Source organism: Gobio gobio (genome assembly GCF_949357685.1).
Source record: "Gobio gobio genome assembly, chromosome: 23".
Lineage (NCBI taxonomy): Eukaryota > Metazoa > Chordata > Actinopteri > Cypriniformes > Gobionidae > Gobio > Gobio gobio.
The window spans coordinates 44,289,418-44,306,917 of NC_137119.1; the positions used below are offsets into that span (position 1 = coordinate 44,289,418).

A 17,500-nucleotide genomic window follows, 5' to 3' on the forward strand; every position below is an offset into this window, starting at 1 on the left:
TAATTTTGTCACCTATGTTTAATTTAGTTTTAGTCTTGTGTCAAATCCTTGTTAGTTTTAGTCATATTTAGTCATTCACATATCTTTTTTTGTTAGTCAAGTTTTAGTCGACTAAAAGTCTCATCATTTTAGTCAAAGGAAAACTCAATATATTGTGTGGCAAAATAAGTTACATAAAATACATATAACCTGCATAATGCATGTGCCACAACACCACAGCTAACTGGTGGATTTACAGCGTACATGCATAAAATCAGCATTAACTTTTGGGACGATGGGCACAAATATCAAATAATACAACTTTTTGGGGGGGTTAATTTATATTTGCTTGCATTCTTTACTATTCACTATTATTAACATTTTAAAATGTCACAAATAAGTAAGCAGTTATGATCTGCAGTTATTTTTTTGAGCAACTAGACTACATGTATATTGATTAAAGAGCCATACAGACACCAGTAATGGCATTACAAATGAAAAATTATTATTTTTCCAGCCACAAAATGACTGCAATTTGCCTCTTTGCAGTGGAATTCTCTATTTTAACCTTAATTACTACACTAATTGTAATATAAATAATACAAATATTAGAAGACAATTGTTGAAAGTGGTCATTAATGGACCATAATTATTGCACAAATAGTATTTAGTACCAAAAGAAATGATAGGCTGGACAATGCTTAGGTAGGTGAGACGGGTCAAAGTCACATCCACATGATGGAGGACCCAAGGTTTCCCAGCAGAACATTGCCCAAAGCATCACTGCCTCCGCCGCCACGCCTTCTTCCCATAATGCACCTGGTGCCATGTGTTCCCCAGGTAAGCCACGCACACACACCCGGCCATCCCATCCCACGCTTGCCCATTTTTCCTGCTTCTAACACATCAACTCTGAGGATGAAATGTTCACTCGATGCCTAATATATCAGATCATCAGTGTTATTCACTTCACCGCTCAGTGGTCATAATGTTATGCCTGATCGGTGTATATAGCGCTCTATAAAGAGACTTGTAAATTCTCTAGTGGTTCTTAAATATTAATACTTATTTTAATGAAGTTGTGGAATATGTTTAGACTACTTTTTGTCAATTTTGATTGAAATGTTGATTTGAAGTGTCAGTTTTTGCATTCATTTCACAGTCAAACCTGAACACAGAGGACGTTTGGTTACACATAACATCACAATTCAACACAAATGAACAGTAATGATTTATCAGAGCTTAATCAACCTCTCATTCATGAGTCTTCTGGCTCAATTGTGCCATATTCCTTCATGTGTGTGTGTGTATAATAGTGCGTTGTGTGTGTGTGTTTTGCACTCTTGATATTTTAGAGTGTCACTCTTTTATTGCTGTGCACTTTTTTCTGCATCGTGGCTGATTTGTAGATTGTACACACAACAAACATCAGCGTATTTCCCATTTATTTCATATAGCGGCCATTTCTGACCGTGAACAACACAAGTGTGACCTTTTTTATGACCATTTAGCACCAGAGGGTTGAATAATCCAGATATGAATGGTGTTAAAGGCTCACCTCATCGTGATCGATGTCTGCATCTCCGGAGATGACGATTCTCTTCTCGATCCGTGTTTCTGAGATGCCGCCCTTCACCGTCTGTCACACACACACACACACACACACACACACACACGGGTTCAGACACTGGTCTGGCGTCAGTATGGCAGCAGTGGCGGCGCTCTCTTACCTTGGTGATGTGTGTGGTCGTGGTGGTGCTGGTGGTTTCTGACGTGATGGTTTGAGCGCTCATGAGAACGCCAGGATCAGCGTCTCCGTCCGTCTCGCCCTGTCACGGGTCAACAACACCGTTAGCATCATAGCATGCTAGTGCTAAACACTTGGGGCCTCTTGGGTTTCTCTGAAAGAATCTCTTCTGCTCATTTATTAGATCATAACTCCAGTAAAACAGTGTAATATTCCTCCAGTGTAGATCAGCTGTTCTCTATGTGAATATATAGTAAAGTGTAATTTATTCCTGTGATCAAATCATCATTACTCCAGTCTTCGATGTCACATGACCCTTCACTGATCATTCCCATATGAAGATCTGATGATCAACACACATTTATGATTATTATCAGTGCTGGAAACAGTTTGTATGTTTGTGGAAAGGGTGATAGATTTTTATTTTCAGGTTCGTTGATTAATAAAAAGTTCAGAAGAATGGCGTTTATTTGAAAAAAAACATAAATGTCTTCGCTTTTGATCAATTTAATGCGTCCTTGATGAATAAAAGTATTATTATTATTTAAAAAAAAACATACTAACCCTGAACAGATGGTATCCAGGTGGTAAAATATAACAGTTTTCAAGGTTGAGCCCAAAAAATAGGACTAGATTTATTAAACAATCTGCAATATTTAACGAACAGTTCGATTGACAGGGGCGGTTCTAGAGGCAAAGTTGCTCAGAACGAGGAGTTCTACCTTATGTTATGAATGTCGTGGACATGTGCGAAAAATCACGTGATATACAATAATTTATGCAATGGCGCTCACCGGTTGCCATTTTCGTTCGAATTTCTCACAGGTCTCTAGAGCCGTGAGTTGAACAGGCCCAGCGAGTTTCCTTGTCTGACAGCCACTCGAATTTCATTGGCTGATGGCGGCCGTGTTTTTCGAGATACGTGAGTGTCTTTGTCGCCTTAGACAAAGACACCACATGCCAGTTTTCAAGTCAATCGGATTGACTTCTGCATAGCTATAGCCGTTTTTTGTGTTTTTTTACTTTTATAGCGCCACCAAGTGGCCAGTCAGCGCACCCTTTTCCACACGACCACAGAATGAGCCCATTCACAGGTGTACCAAGTTTGGTGATATTATCTCATTCCGTTCAAGAGTTATAGCCGTTTTAGTAAAAGTGGCCACGCCCACTTTGAGCGTTAGTCGTCCCGTCGCGGACGTGAATCAAAATTTCTACTTTTTTTTGGATAACTATTGACAATCAGACTCTGGAGAATCGTTCTGCTCTGGTTTGGTCCCCGACGATCGACTCCGAGATGTGAGATTTCAATGATATAAGACACTTGAGCCTAGCGGTTTAGGAGTTATGAGCCATTTTGTACTTTTGAGCGCTGTAGCGCCCCCGTCAGGCCGATTGGGATGAGATTTGGTGGAGTTGTAGACGGTAAGAGTACTACCAACCCTCAAAGTTTCAAGTCTCTACAACTTACGGTTTAGTCTGCCCGCACATTTTAAGGGCAGAATGTTGAATTACAATATGGTTTCAGCGCGACACGGCTAAATATATTGCTCAGATGTTACTCTTTCATAAGTTTCATATCTCAGATGTTTGTATTGATATTGTGGCTCTTATGACTGCTATGATTGCTTGTGATGTTCCTCGTGTGTGTAAAGGTAAAATAATCAAAACAGTCGTCAATAGTAAGAGTCTAGAGCCGCTCGGGTCGTCTGATGGGGAATGTTTGAGTTCACACACACACACACACACACACACACACACACCTGCAGGGACTCGTACGTGATGGTCTTCATCTCCGTGTGGATCACAGGTGGTTCCGTGTCTCCTGACAGAGTCCTGGACAAACTCAAGACGGCCGACTGCGGGACGACAGGAGAGAAGAGACTCGTCACACACACACAGAGTCGTTCATTTCTATCGCACAGCTAACAGGGAACGCTCTCTTAACATTCAGTTGGACGTTCGTGTAACGTTTTTTAAATGTTGTTTAAGGGCGTTTTCACACACACCTTGTTTGGTCCAGATTTTCGGACTTTTCAGTTTGGTCCGAATCAAAATTACAGGTGTGAAACCTTCCCCAGACCACGGTCGAAAAGATGAAAAGAGGTCGTCGAAAAGAGGTCGTCTCGGTCCGGATCAAACTGAACAAAGGTTCGGTTCGTTTCTAGTGTGAAAGCATTTTCTGTATGGTTCGTACTTTCAGAACATTTACTGGAAGTTCCTATTTATGTTTAAATATTATAATGTTATTTTTAAATGCTAAAAAGGCTTCATTGATTATGAAAAATGAAAAGATGCGCAATATGTCAGAAGACAGTCAGAAATGATTTAGCTTAGAAAGCCTTTCTTTAATGTGAATTTCGTTTGTATAAATTGTATCTTAATTTTAATCAATGTTTAATCCGATAATTGCCTGGATTTAATAAATAAGAAGCAAATAGTCTATAATCGCGGGAGCGATCACATGCTTTGCACATGAACTGGAGAGCGTCTCAAATAAACCCAAACTCAGCAGATACTCGTCTCACAGACATGAGAAATATGTGAATATAAAGCTTGAAATGTCCACTTTTAAACGTAACGAAAAGAAAATAGTCAAGCAATGCGCACTGTTCAATACGATATGCGTCTGTTCAAAGACGCTGATGTCAGACGCACGTCCGTTTACAAACCAATCAATGTCCAGATGCCGCCCACATAGATGATGAAGTGTGTCATGTAAAGTTCTTTAGTGCGTTTGCATAATTGCAATGTGAAACTAAACCAAAACTAACCAAAACTTCGGTTCGGACCTTGGTGCGGACTCTCAGGTGTGAAAACGCCCTAAATGGTTAAATACTTGCTTTGGAAAATTCATTTAAAAGTAACGTTCCCATAATCTTTTTTGTCCACCAGCACAGAGGTCGTTATTTAAATGAGCAATAACTGATTCCCAATAAGTCCACAAACACTGGGAAGAGCAGGAGGAGGAGTTCTGGGAGAGAACAGAAAACTGAAGCTCTGTTGGTCTGAGAATCGGCACAGACACACGATCACTGGATGTTCGGGGGGTTTGGGGTGATCTGGGGTCATGGGGGTCATGAGGTCACCTCTAAACTGGCCGTCAGTTCTACCTCCCCACTGTGGCCCTCGGCCACACCCCTCTGCTCGGACGGGCTCATGTTGGGCGACCGGTCTCCATCATCATCATCATCATCATCATCATCATCATCATCATCGGTGGACAGAGAGAAGCTCTCGCCTCCAGACTCGCTGTCACTGGGGGAATCGGCCCCGGCGGGGTCAAAGTTAGCGGAGTTTACACTGCTGGAGTCACTGCTGTCCTGCTCAGGCTCATGGAGGACACACACAGAGCTCCGCGGCTCCTCACAGGCCTCATCATGCACATCAGGCTCCAAGGGGACTTCTGGAGGTTCAGGTACCTGAGGCTCATGGAGGACACACACAGAGCTCCGCGGCTCCTCACAGGCCTCATCATGCACATCAGGCTCCAAGGGGACTTCTGGAGGTTCAGGTACCTGAGGCTCATGGAGGACACACACAGAGCTCCGCGGCTCCTCACAGGCCTCATCATGCACATCAGGCTCCAAGGGGACTTCTGGAGGTTCAGGTACCTGAGGCTCGTCCAGCGGCTCGTCCAGCGGCTGATCCTCTTCTGACTGGCCTGGTCCCGCTGGCCTCTCCTGACCCTCTGATGGCTGAAAGACACATAATGACACGTGAGAAACAGAAAGAGAACGACGGAAAGACTAACATCTGGCGAACGACTGGCCGAGATCACGCCATCCGTTCTGATGCTTCAGCTCTGATCAAACTCTTGACCGGGTGATTGGCTCAGGACGAACTAATAAATGACAAAAGCACAAAGTTACTCAAACTTTTATTTATTATTATTATTAATTATCATAAATAATAAGTTCATTGACATTAATAAAAACAATTATATTATATATCATTGTATTTATTAATATTACTTATATTTTTATTATTAATATAATTAAGTAATAGTATCTTATAATTACTTTAGTACTTTATTAATATTATTATTTATCAATATAAATTATTTATTTTTTAGTTTATTAAATAATAATAGAATTCATATTGATAAATACTGTAGTATTTAATATTAATTATATTACTATTTGATTATTATTATATTATTATTTATAACACTTAATAATTAGTATTTAATTATTTCTTATTTTAAAGTTTGTAAAATAATAAGGTAGTTAATATTAATAAATACCATAGTATTAATTATTAATATAATTAAGTATATTACCTTAATAATAATTATAAAATATGTATTTGTATAGTTTATTAAATAATAAGATAATTAATATTCATAAATACTGTAATATGTATACATATTAAATATCTTATTTAACAAACTATAAAAAACTAAACATATTTATTAATATTATTATTTAATTATTTCTTATTTTATAGTTTATAGTTTGTATAATTAATACCATAGTATTAATTATTAATATATTTAATTATATAATCTTATTATTCATAACACATAGCAATTATAATTTATTAATTTATAGTTTGTTAAATAATCAGATAATTGATATAAATAATACTATAGTTTTCATTATTAATATAATTAATTATATTATCTTATTATTTATAATACTTAATTAATATAAATAAAAATGTATAGTTATAATTAATATTAATAAATACTATAAAATGTATTAATATTAATTATTTTATTTACAGTCTATAAAATATAAACAATAAAAAATTACCATAAAATTATAAATATTAATTATTTCTTAATTTATAGTTATTTCTTATATTTATAAATATTAAGATAACTACAGTATTTATTTATATTAATTATCTTATTATTTATAATTATTAATGTCCTTAATTAATATTATAATTAGGGCTGTCAAAAGATTAATCGCATCCAAAATAAAAGTTTGTGTTTACATACGGTAATATATGTGTGTGTGTACTCTGTTAATTATTATTTATATATAAATACACACACATTCATGTATATATTTAAGAAATATTTGCATGTATATACTGTATATACATTTATATAATCTATAATATATATAAATATAAATGTTTTATATATAAAAATTATATTTTTTTCTTAAATATATACATGAATGTGTGTGTATTTATATATAAATAATAATTAACAGAGTACACACACACATATATTACCGTATGTAAACACAAACGTTTATTTTGGATGCGATTAATCGCGATTAATCTTTTGACAGCCCTAATTATAATATAAGTATAATATATAAAAAAGTTTGTTTTAGTGCTTTTGTCATTTTATTATTATCATTTTTCATTTCTATTTAGCTCATTTTAATTTCTTTAGCTTTATTAAAGTTTAAGCTGAAGAACTAAAATGATTAACTGTGAATATTTTTTTTTAAATCTAAGTAGCAATATTTTATTTTAATTTGCTTTTTATTTCATTTAATACTTTAACATGCAACATTATCTTACTTTGGATTTATTTGAATGTCTGAAAACACAATAGCGGCTCATATTCCACAGCTCAGTCAAATTAATATTAGTAAAGTTCCCAAAATAAATATAGATCTGAAGCCCGGAGAGGATCCAGGAGACGCTGTTTCTCTGCGTTTGTGGCGAATCAATCAAACACAGGAACTGGATCTTTAATGAAGTGATGACGAGATGGGCTGAGATGACGTGACGACTGACGGATACGGCACTCAAACACACTCGCGGACGTCAGTGTGTGTGTTAATGTGAAGTCTGGACCTTGTGTGAAGCGAGCGGAGATGAAGACGGAGCCCAGCTGCGAGTGGACTGCAAGAGCGCCGTGAGCTCAGGAGACATCTCATCAAAACTGGGCTTCGGCTGGACACAGAGAGACACACAGCGTTAACACACACACACACAGACGCACAAGAGCATTCTGGGTATTTAGGAGAGTGAAGGGGCTGTCGCTTAGGGCTTATTCATAAGGCTTGTGCCGCATGAAATCATATTATTCAGGAATAAAACGGCATGCTTGAATACAGATGCATGCAAATGGAGCGGTCGAGCAGTTCTTTTGGTCAGAGCAGGTGTTATATGACCAGTAGGTGGCGCTGCCAACAAACAATCACACTTACACACACTTTAACCCCTTAACTGCCACATTCTGGAAAATGTTGGAGCTCTGGAACGTCGCAAATTATTCGACTTTTCCGATACGCGTCCGGTGTGAAAGGGCCTTTATGATGAGATTTGGCATCACCAACACTTCAACTCTTTAGAGACTCGGCCCCTAACCAATAATTGAACCACTAACTCAATTAAATGTTTGTAGCATTACTAAAAACAATCTCTAACCCGCTGACCAAAGAGATGCATCAGATGTACAGTTGCTGAGATGATCCTGATGACGATCACACATCAGAGAGACGCCCAGCTAACAGTTCTGACCACGCTATACAGCGTTCATACATTTAAAAACGTTCCATGATTGATTTGACTTTGATAGAAAGTTCCCGACGAGCGTTTTGAATTATGGGAGGCACTTCCGGTTCGGGAGAGCGCTGAGAGAGTCAAATGTACGAGCTGTCAATCCTTCATGTTTTATTACAGACAGAACAGGAATATCTCTGGCAGGAGCTGCTTTCATCTCCTTATGATTATTTTATTTTCCTCCTTTATATTCCACTGTAACGTGAAAATGGACCTGCACATTTATGGTCTGTTCTCCTGATTTAATGTATGATATATCCCATTAATAATTCACTGGAATATGAAGTATCTCTAATTTTTCTCTTCAAATCCTCACGTCCAATATTCCAATGTATTATCTGTCAAAATGACGGAAATCTCTTTGAAATATTATCACGCAAGGCAACGTACACCGATCAGGCATAACATTATGACCTATTATTGTATTGGTCCCCCTGACCCGTCATGGCCTCCTCTAGACCCCTGAAGGTGTGCTGTGGTATCTGGCACCAAGATGTTAGCAGCAGATCCTTTAAGTCCTGTAAATTGCGAGGTGGGGCCTCCATGGATTTGACTTGTTTGTTCAGCTCATCCCACAGATGCTCGATTGGATTGAGATTTGGGGAATCTGGAGGCCGAGTCAACGCCTCAAACTCGCTGTTGTGCTCCTCAAAGCATTCTTGAAGCATTTGTGCTTTGTGGCGGCGCATTATCTGCTGAAAGAGCCACAGCCACAGGGAAAACAGTTTCCATGAGCGGCTGGACATGGGCTCAGCAATGCTGAGGTAGGTGAGACGGGTCAAAGTCACATCCACATGATGGAGGACCCAAGGTTTCCCAGCAGAACATTCGCCAAAGCATCACTGCCTCCGCCGCCACGCCTTCTTCCCATAGTGCACCTGGTGCCATGTGTTCCCCAGGTAAGCCACGCCTTCTTCCCATAGTGCACCTGGTGCCATGTGTTCCCCAGGTAAGCCACGCCTTCTTCCCATAGTGCACCTGGGGCCATGTGTTCCCCAGGTAAGCCACGCCTTCTTCCCATAGTGCACCTGGGGCCATGTGTTCCCCAGGTAAGCCACCCACACACACCCGGCCATCCACGTGATGTAGAAGAACACGTGATCATCAGGCCAGGCCGCCTTCTTCCATTGCTCCGTGGTCCAGTTCTGATGCTCACGGGCCACTTGGTTGGTGCTTTGGGCGGGGTCAGGGGTCAGTATGGGCAGGTCAGCGGCTGTGCCGCCCCATACTCCACAAACTGAGATGCTCTGTGTATTCTGACCCCTTTCTATCAGAACCAGCATTAACTTATTAAGCAGTTTGAGCTCCAGTAGCTCGTCTGTTTGATCGGACCACACGGGCATCAATGAGCCTCGACCGCCCATGACCCTCAATTGCACAAGCTCACCAAAATTGGACAGTTGAAGACTGGAAAAATGTCACCTGGTCTGATGAGTCTGGATTTCTGTTGAGACATTCAGATGGTAGAGTCAGAATTTGGCGTAAACAGAATGAGAACATGGATCATCATGCCTTGTTACCACTGTGCAGGCTGGTGGTGGTGGTGTAATGGTGCGGGGGATGTTTTCTTGGCACACTTTAGGCTCCTTAGTGCCAATTGGGCATGGTTTAAATGCCACGGCCTACCTGAGCATTGTTTCTGCCCATGTCCATCCCTTTATGAGCACCATGTCCCCATCCTCTGATGGCTACTTCCAGCAGGATAATGCACCGTCACAAAGCTCCAGTCATTTCAAACTGGTTTCTTGAACATGACAATGAGTTCACTGGACTAAAATGGCCCCACAGTCTCCAGATCTCAACCCAATAGAGCATCTTTGGGATGTGGTGGAACGGGAGCTTCGTGCCCTGGATGTGCATCCCACAAATCTCCATCAACTGCAGATGCTCTCCTATCAATATGGCCAACATTTCTAAAGAATGCTTTCAGCACCTTGTTGAACCAATGCCACGTAGAATTAAGGCAGTTCTGAAGGCCAAAGGGGTCAAACACAGTATTAGTGTGTGTTCCTAATGATCCTTTAGGTGAGTGTATGTAACATAATACAGATATCTTTACCCATGGTGCTGTCATGGTCTGTTGGAAGTGGCTTGTTGATGCTTTTACGCTTTTAAATGTCCGTTTACACTGCAACAAATGCTTTTCTTACTTAGTATTTTTGTCTTGTTTTCAGTCCAAATATCTAAAAAATCTTACATTAAGAAGCATTTACTAGACAAGCAAAAGTTTTTGTCTTGTTTTGGGGGCAAATAACTCAAAATTAAAGGAGTTTTTGCTTAAAATAAGATAAATAATCTGCCAATAGGGTAAGCAAAATAATCTTGTTTTCTGTTTGAAATAAGATTATTTTGCTTACCCCATTGGCAGATTATTTTGCTTATTTTAAGTTTTGAGTTATTTTCCCCCAAAACAAGACAAAAACGTTTGCTTGTCTAGTAAATGCTTCTTAATGTAAGATTTTTTAGATATTTGGACTGAAAACAAGACAAAAATACTAAGTAAGAAAAGCATTTTTTGCAGTGTAATGTTGGACAGTTGAAGGGTCATTTAAAAATAAAACGTGTGATTGCGTTCATAGAGCGAGTCTTGTTTACAGATTAATGGAAGTTACACCCATAATTCGCACAAAGCATCATGGGAAGCAGGAATAAAACAGATAGGATTGTTGATAACTTCGAGTCCGTCTTCTGTTAGCTGGGCACTCGTGACACACTCTCTTATGATCAGTGTTGGGGAAACTCATCACAAGTAACTTGAGTTACGTAATAAAATTACTTTTTCAAGTAACTAGTAAAGTAACGCATTACTTTTCAAATTTACAACAAAATATCTGAGTTACTTTTTCACATTAGTTTGACTGACAGCTCTCCGGTCCTCATGTTGAGAGTTAGTGCAGAGGTGTGTGTGTGTGTGTGTGTGAACATGATGGTTATTGTAGTTCTAGACTAAATGTGAGCAGTTATTTATCTCACTCGCACAATAAAGATTCTGTCCTCCTCAAAATGAATAAAATCAGTCAAATGCAAAATCAGAGTACTATGCAAACCTCCAATAATTAAATATTAAATAAAACAACTATTTTTATGCATAATCTACCTTTATATTTAATTTGCCAATGTCTTGCTGCTGACCTTTGATGATGAAAATTACTAGATTTTTAGTTTTTATTGGTAAAACTTTTTTCTCCTGCGTCCTCTTCTCCATTATCCAGAGCTGCGCCCTCTAGTGTTCATGAGGGAATCTGCATTTTTACCTCAGCCTGGGGCTTATTATTTACATTTTGGTATGAAGAGGTCTTTACCGTTACACAAAAATATAACTTTTTTGTAAAAAAAAAAAACGAAAACAAGCCCAGCCCAGGTGAGAAAAAGTAACGCAAAAGTAACGTAACGCATTACTTTTCTTAAAAAGTAACTAAGTAACTCAATTAGTTACTTTTTAAGGGAGTAACGCAATATTGTAATGCATTACTTTTCAAAGTAACTTTCCCCAACACTGCTTATGAATAAACCCACATATCCAGCAGCAGCCAGAGCGCAAAATAAAGACCCTGCCGTTCCTGCGGTCGTGGCTAAAAGCAAAGCAGAGGCATTCCCGAAAATAAAGGGAGAAATAAAAGTGGAGGAAGAAAACAAGGCTGCTCTGGGAAAGAGGAAATAAAGAGCGCGACAGCAAATTCCAGCCGGAGGGATTTGTGTCAGACGGCAGCCCAAAACAAATCAAGAGTGTTTGAGAAGCTCTGGCTTCCGAGTCTGAGGCCGACAGATCCTACCACTCTAGCGGTCGGAGAGGATCTGGAGAGATATGGAAGCATCCCGAGATCCATGGGAGTTTCTCCCGGGTCCTCGCCGGATGGTGAAGGCGTCCCGACCTTCCTCAGGGTGATGAGCGGAGCGCTGGGATACTCCACCGGGATCAGCTTGATGGAGACGCCCTCAGCGAGTTCGAGAGATCTCCTGAACTGCTCGGAAGCTTCCTGAGCTTTGGCCGGTTTGTCGTCTGGAGGGTCGGAGGTCGATATGATGCTCGCGGCTACAAATCTGTGTTTCTTCTCCGGGACCTTTGGGGGGATTTTGGGAGGCGCTTTAGGAGGAACGTCTTCAGATACACCCTTTTCAGAAGGAGGCTTCTCGGCTTCAGACTTCTCTTGTGCTCTCTTTTCCGGTACTTTCGGAGGAATCTTCTCCTCTCTCTTTGGAGGAAGCTCTTCCGGTTCTAGTGAAATATGAGGAACTTGTTCTTGTACTCTCTTTTCTGGTATTTTGGGAGCCATTTTCTTTAGAGGAGCCTCTTGTTTTTCTTGTACTATCGTTGAAAACTTCTCCGGTATTTTGGGAGCCATTTTCTTTAGAGGAGCCTTAACGGGAGAGGCGTGTTCTTGTACCTTTTGAGAAAGCGTTCCGGGAACTTTATCTGGTTCAAACGGAGGAACCGTGTTTATAATGACCCACCCGTCAGACTCCTACATGTAACACACAAAGATCATGTTAGCTTGCGTGAGGGCAGCGCTAGTCACGCCTGAGACACGCTGGACACACACGCGCCACACAAACACACACACGGTTCATTATGATCATGAGGATCTGATGAGGAGATCGGAGCCAATCTGAGGAAGGAATCACTCACCACATCAACCTTCCTGTCGGACAGACCATCCTGCGTCTCCAGCGCCGCTGCGCCCACTTCCTGTGTGTCCTCCACCGCTGCGCCCACTTCCTGTGTGTCCTCCGCCGCTGCGCCCACTTCCTGTGTGTCCTCCGCTGCTGCTTCCTGTTTGACCTTGAGGAGAAGAAATCAAAAATAAATGACACAGCAGAGATCAATAAAAAAGACAGACGGACGGAAAGACAGATGGACATACAGATGGATAGACAGACATTAACTGTTTAGAAGCTTGAGGGCGTTCTCTAGATGTTTTACCCACCAGAGCAGATCTAAACGGGTCTTCCTCGCACCTGTAACGATCACCAGCTGGAGTGCCCTTGAGAGCCACCAGAGGGCACTCCACACATAAGACTATATTCACTCACCTACTACATTTCCCATAACTCACTGCCCGGACTCATCATCACTTATCACTGATCACATTCACCTGTACTTCATTTACTGATTGCATTTCACCTGTGTCTCACCATCCTGTTATTTCCTGTCTATTTAAACCTTGGTCATTCATTTACTCACCGCGAAGTCTTGTTTAGTGTTACGCTGCAATTCCGAGCATTCTCCTGTTTTCTTGTCTCCTGGTTTTCTTGTTTTGGATTTCTTGCCCTGTTCCCTGGATTACTCTCTTGCCTCTGGTCCCTGCCTGTTTTGTTTGTTTGTTCGTTTCTTTGTTTGGACTGCCTGTCTGTGTATGACCATTGCCTGTACTTTGGATTACGCCTCTGGATTGCCCTCAAATAAAGCTGCGAGTGGATTCTCAACCCTTCTGTCTCAGAGCAGTTCGTAACAGCACCAGAGGGAGTACTCAAAAAATATTTGTCAGATAACTGTGCATTTAAACATTACCCTTACAGACAAATCTTCCTGGACAGGAACACCAGGGCTATCTCGACCGTCAGAGCGGATCTACACGGTCCTTCCTCTTACCACCAAGGCAGATCTATCCGTCAGAGCAGATCTAAACGGGTCGTCCTCGCACCGGAGGGATTTTGATTTATCGCTACCCTGTCTCTCAACCTCTTCCACTCAGACAGCCTTAACAAAATAAAAAGAGTTTTGAGTCTGGATTTGAAAGTGGCTACTGTTGGAGCACATCTGATCTGTTCAGGAAGCTGGTTCCAGCTACGGCTGGCATAATAGCTAAAAGCAGACTCTCCTTGCTTTGAGTGAACCCTTGGTATTTCTAACTGACTTGATCCTGATGATCTGAGTGATCTGTTGGGTTTGTATTTAATCAACATATCTACAATGTATTGAGGTCCTAGGTCATTGAGTGATTTATATACAAGTAATAGCACTTTAAAATCTATCCTAAATGTAACTGGAAGCCAGTGTAAAGATCTGAGGACTGGTGTGATATGGTCATAATGTTCTGGTTCTGCTCAGGATCCTGGCAGCAGCGTTCTGTATGAGCTGCAGCTGTCTAATGGTCTTTTTGGGAAGGCCAGTGAGAAGACCATTACAATAATCCACCCTGCTGGTGATAAAAGCATGAACGAGTTTCTCTAAGTCTTGCCTGGAAATAAAGCTTCTAATTCTTGCAATATTTTTCAGATGATAGTAAGCTGATTTAGTTATTGCTTTGACATGACTACTGAAACTCAGGTCTGACTCCAAAATCACACCCAGATTCCTGACTTGATTTTTGGTTTTAGACCTTTAGCCTCAAGATATGCATTCACCTTGAGAATTTCATCTTTGTTTCCAAATGTAGTGATTTCAGTTTTGTCTTTGTTTAACTGAAGAAAGTTTTGGCACATCCAACTGTTAACTTCATCAATGCATTTACACAGAGAGTCAATGGGGCTGTAGTCATTAGGTGATAGGGCTAAGTAGATCTGGGTGTCGTCAGCATAGCTGTGGTAAGCCATTTTGTTATTTTTCATTATTTGGCTGAGTGGCAGCATGTACAGGTTGAATAGGAGTGGTGCAAGAATTGACCCTTGTGGGACTCCGCATGTCATGGATGTCCACTCAGACTTATGGTCACCTATACTCACATAATAACCTCTCCCTTCTAAGTATGACCTGAACCATTTGAGGACCATTCCAGAAAGCCCAACCCAATTTTCTAGCCTGTCAAGAAGTATGTTGTGGTCAACAGTGTCGAATGCAGCACTGAGGTCGAGTAGCACCAGAATTGATGTTTTGCCTGTATCTGTATTGAGGCGAATATCATTTATTATCTTTATGAGCGCTGTCTCTGTGCTGTGATGCGGTCGGAAACCAGATTGAAAATTGTCAAAGTATCCGTTTGAGTTCAAGAATTTGTTCAGCTGACTGAAAACAACTTTTTCAATGATCTTGCCTATGAAGGGGATATTTGAGATTGGTCTGTAGTTGCTCAGTATGGAGTTATCCAGATTTCTCTTTTTAAGGAGAGGCTTTACTACTGCGGTTTTAAGAGAGTTTGGAAAAGTCCCAGAAAGAAGTGAGGCGTTTACCACTTCTAGGAGATCTGCTTCTAAACAGTTAAACACACTTTTGAAAAAAGAAGTGGGGAGTGTGTCAAGAGCGCAGGTTGATGTTTTAAGGTGCTGTACCGTTTCCTCTAAAATTTTATCAGACGGACTGATAGACAGACGGCTAGACAGACAGATGGATAGACAGACGGTTAGACAGACAGATGGATAGACAGACGGTTAGACAGACAGATGGATAGACAGACGGTTAGACAGACGGACAGACAGATAGACACACAGACGGATAGACAGACAGATGGACAGACAGAAGGATAGACAGACAGACGGATAGACAGATGGATAGACAGACAGATGGATAGACAGACAGACAGACGGATAGACAGACAGACGGATAGACAGACAGACAGACGGATAGACAGACAGACAGACGGACAGACGGATAGACAGACAGATGGACAGACAGACAGATGAATAGAATAGACAGACAGACAGACGGATAGACAGACAGATGGACAGACAGACAGATGAATAGACAGACAGACGGACGGAGAGATGGATAGACAGACAGACGGACGGATAGACAGACAGACGGACGGATAGACAGACAGATGGACAGACGGACAGACAGACAGACAGACAGTCGGATAGACAGACGGTTAGACAGACGGACAGACGGATAGACAGACAGACAGACAGACAGACGGATAGACAGACAGACGGATAGACTGACAGATGGACGGATAGACAGACAGAAGGATAGACAGACAGACGGATAGACAGACAGATGGATAGACAGACAGATGGACAGATGGATAGACAGACAGACAGATGGATAGACAGAAAGACAGACGGATAGACAGACAGACAGACGGATAGACAGACAGACAGACAGACAGATGAATAGACGGACGAAAGGATGGATAGACAGACAGACGGACGGATAGACAGACAGACGGACAGACAGACGGATAGACAGACAGACGGACGGATAGACAGACAGACGAATAGACAGATGGATAGACAGACAGACGGATAGACAGACAGACGGGATAGACAGGCAGACAGACAGATAGACAGACAGATGGATAAACAGACAGACAGACGGATAGACAGACAGACGGACAGACAGACAGATGAATCGACAGACAGACGGACGGACAGATGGATAGACAGACAGACGGATAGACAGACAGACGGACGGATAGACAGACAGACAGATAGACAGGCAGATGGACACAGACAGAAGGATAGACAGACAGACGGACGGATAAACAGACGGATAGACACACAGACGAATAGACAGATGGATAAACAGACAGACGGACGGATAGACAGATGGATAGACAGACAGACGGATAGACAGACAGACGGACAGACAGACAGATGAATAGACAGACAGACGGACGGACAGATGGATAGACAGACAGACGGATAGACAGACAGACAGATAGACAGGCAGATGGACAGACAGACAGAAGGATAGACAGACAGACGGATGGATAAACAGACGGATAGACAGACAGACAGAAGAATAGACAGATGGATAGACAGACAGACGGGATAGACAGACAGACGGATAGACAGACAGACAGATAGACAGACGGATAGACAGATGGGATAGACAGGCAGACAGCTGGATAGACAGACGGGATAGACAGGCAGACAGACTGATAGACAGACGGGATAGACAGGCAGACAGACTGATAGACAGACGGGATAGACAGGCAGACAGACTGATAGACAGACGGGATAGACAGGCAGACAGACTGATAGACAGACGGGATAGACAGGCAGACAGACTGATAGACAGACGGGATAGACAGGCAGACAGACTGATAGACAGACGGGATAGACAGGCAGACAGATGGATAGACAGACAGACGGACGGATAGATAGACAGACAGATGGATAGACAGACAGACTGATCCACATCTGCCTATAGGAATACAATGCCTATCACTGCATTCCTTTATATATATACATTCCTTTCTGATATTCCTCTTGAATCAGACTCATTTCTTCAATTATGTTGTATACATTTAATTATTGTCATTAACCACTTCAGCTCTGCACCCCCTCACCGACCCACCCGTGGGTCCAATATTGCATCATCATAATCATTTGAAAAAATCTACAAGTTGTGCAGCACAAAACTAGACATATATGGTATCGTTTGAAAGATTAGAACCTCAGCTTTCTTGATAACCCAATCAC

At 41.2% G+C, this 17,500-nt stretch overlaps 1 protein-coding gene across 1 annotated transcript in view; it reads right to left on the bottom strand.

The window, feature by feature from the left end:
• The window catches only part of epb41l3a (erythrocyte membrane protein band 4.1-like 3a), a 63,615-nt gene that overhangs the window by 1,197 nt on the left and 44,918 nt on the right, over positions 1-17,500 (bottom strand). The window contains exons 18-22 of the mRNA XM_079806419.1: positions 12,828-12,980; positions 5,338-5,421; positions 3,487-3,582; positions 1,710-1,808; positions 1,538-1,618 (exon numbers count right to left, since the gene is read on the bottom strand). Coding sequence (XP_079662545.1) covers positions 1,538-1,618; positions 1,710-1,808; positions 3,487-3,582; positions 5,338-5,421; positions 12,828-12,980 — 513 coding nt within the window. The remainder of the gene's footprint in view (positions 1-1,537; positions 1,619-1,709; positions 1,809-3,486; positions 3,583-5,337; positions 5,422-12,827; positions 12,981-17,500) is intronic.